Source organism: Echiichthys vipera (genome assembly GCF_963691815.1).
Source record: "Echiichthys vipera genome assembly, chromosome: 18".
In the NCBI taxonomy this organism is placed as follows: domain Eukaryota; kingdom Metazoa; phylum Chordata; class Actinopteri; order Perciformes; family Trachinidae; genus Echiichthys; species Echiichthys vipera.
Genome location: NC_139843.1, coordinates 692,866 through 695,365, shown reverse-complemented (window position 1 = coordinate 695,365; position 2,500 = coordinate 692,866). Strand labels below are relative to the sequence as shown.

The following is a 2,500-nucleotide window of genomic DNA, read 5'->3' as shown; positions in this document are numbered from 1 at the left end:
CTCTCGTGCTCCACTCGTCTGCTGCAGGAGTGAAACGTTCCCCCTCTCCTCGGTCAGAGCGTCAGGGGTCTTCTCTCCTCTTTGTGTGTCAGTGTTTCAGAGAGAGGACGTTTCCCCGCCTCGGTTCGATTCCCACAAAACAAATCTTTCAAACACAAATCTGTTTATGTCCAGAACTGCAGAAGCGTCAGTGTAAAGGTCGGCGAGGGACAGAAAGGACAAACACACGTGAAGCTGGTTTCAATGATGTGACGTCTTCTTTCAAACAGCCTCACGTAGAAACGTCTCTTTAACGTGATGCACCAGTGCAAACATCACGAGTCTGTGTTCTGGATGTTCATTTGTGATTTTCAGCAGCTGTACGGTGCCGGAAAAGCTTGATAATGCACCTCGTTAGCTCGCTGCTAATGTTAGCTACTGATAGCTACTGTTAGCTTGCTGTTAAAGCAGATAAACTTCTAGCTAGCTGACGTAGCAACACCCTGTCTTGCGTGGATAACGTCGGCTGCTTGGTCCAGACAAAAGATCCACAGATGTGATAAACCAGAAACACACACACCACCGTGATCATTTGAATCCTTACGTCTCTCTTTCCCCTCGTCACCACAGACGTGAGGTGCAGAGACTCTGAGGGCGCCCTCCCACTGTGCCTCCGTCCCGTGCCCCGTGCTTTAGGGTCCTTGTCCCCCCCTCCAGGCCCGTTTGTACTCACACTACCTGGGCCTCGGAGAATGCTTCTTGCTGCCTATACGTCATCACGCCGTAACACGTCACACGCATTGATGACGTCATGGCGATGCGTGGCTTTGTTTCCAGATCTTTCCGTAGACCTCTGAGTTTTTGTGCGTCTTGTCGACTGTTTTTGAATCTTTTCATCGACCAAATCTGCAGTAAACACTCCACCTCCACATCACACCAACGTGAACCTTTCGCCGCCATTGTTTGAAATGTCCGCGCATGGTCCCTCCTTCTTTTTTCTACGTCCCAACAGGCGCACAGGAAATGACCTCAGAACCGCCGTAGGCCTCGTGCTCGTACACGTGCGCACACTCGTGCTCGTACACGTGCAAACGTGCTTTACTAAAGCCCACCTCTCCCAAACGGGCCGTGGACGGCAAGCGTGCCGCTCCTAGACGTGGTACGGTTGCACTCACACTGGTCAAAGGAACCAGACTTTAGCCGTGACACGTGCTGGGGCACGGGACGGAGGCACAGTGGGAGGGCGCCCTGAGGGAGACTCCAGCCCCCCCTCCTGAGGAAACCCAAGTGTGTCGACTCTGCAGACGAACATCAGCAAAGTGTGTCTGAGGGTCTTTCTTATATTTCATATCCTGTTACGGTTCGATTCCTCACCTCCGCTGCACTAACTCTGTTCTTCTTTACGTAAATGAAACGTGTCCCCGAGGCGGTTCCCAGACCTGACGCTCTCTCTCCTTCTGTCCGATCGTTTCACTTCTTCACGGCTCGACCTGATGAAAGTCTCTCCTCTGTCCTCCTCAGGTCCAAGGAGCTGATCAAGGACGCCATCCTGGACAACGACTTCATGAAGAACCTGGAGCTGTCTCAGATCCAGGAGATCGTGGACTGCATGTACCCGGTGGACTACGGGAAAGACGCCTGCATCATCAAGGAGGGCGACGTGGGCTCTCTGGTGTACGTGATGGAAGGTGAGGAGGGGTTCTGAGGGTTCAGGGTCAGACCCCGGTGCTGGGGTTCAGGATCAGACCCCGGTGCTGGGGTTCAGGATCGGACCCCGGTGCTGGGGTTCAAGATCAGACCCTGGTGCTGGGGTTCAGGGTCAGACCCCGGTGCTGGGGTTCAGGATCAGACCCCGGTGCTGGGGTTCAGGATCGGACCCCGGTGCTGGGGTTCAGGATCAGACCCTGGTGCTGGGGTTCAGGATCAGACCCAGGTGCTGGGGTTCAGGGTCAGACCCCGGTGCTGGGGTTCAGGGTCAGACCCCGGTGCTGGGGTTCAGGATCAGACCCTGGTGCTGTGGGTTCAGGATCAGACCCTGGTGCTGGGGTTCGGGATCAGACCCCCGGTGCTGGGGTTCAGGATCAGACCCCGGTGCTGGGGTTCAGGATCAGACCCCGGTGCTGGGGTTCAAGATCAGACCCCGGTGCTGGGGTTCAGGGTCAGACCCCGGTGCTGGGGTTCAGGATCAGACCCCGGTGCTGGGGTTCAGGATCAGACCCCGGTGCTGGGGTTCAGGGTCAGACCCCGGTGCTGGGGTTATGGATCAGACCCCGGTGCTGGGGTTCAGGATCAGACCCCGGTGCTGGGGTTCAGGATCAGACCCCCAGTGTAGATAAAAACCAAGAGGAATCACATTTGAAATATATTTAGCTGCTAATGTTAGCTACTGTTAGCTCGCTGCTGATGTTACCTACTGTTAGCTTGCTGCTAAAGCAGATAAACGGCTTGCTAGCTGACGTAGCAACATCCTGTCTTGAGTGATAACGTCGGCTGATTGGTCCAGACTCCTGCTGGCTCCTCG

General features: G+C 55.3%; 1 protein-coding gene across 2 annotated transcripts in view; it reads left to right on the top strand.

Moving 5' to 3' along the window:
* LOC310961052 (cGMP-dependent protein kinase 1-like) overlaps positions 1 to 2,500 on the top strand; it is a gene marked incomplete at its 5' end in the record, with an annotated part of 42,559 nt that overhangs the window by 3,891 nt on the left and 36,168 nt on the right. For both annotated transcript variants that reach the window (XM_083932989.1, XM_083932988.1), the window contains one exon: positions 1,501 to 1,667. In XM_083932989.1, coding sequence (XP_083789115.1) covers positions 1,501 to 1,667 — 167 coding nt within the window. The remainder of the gene's footprint in view (positions 1 to 1,500; positions 1,668 to 2,500) is intronic.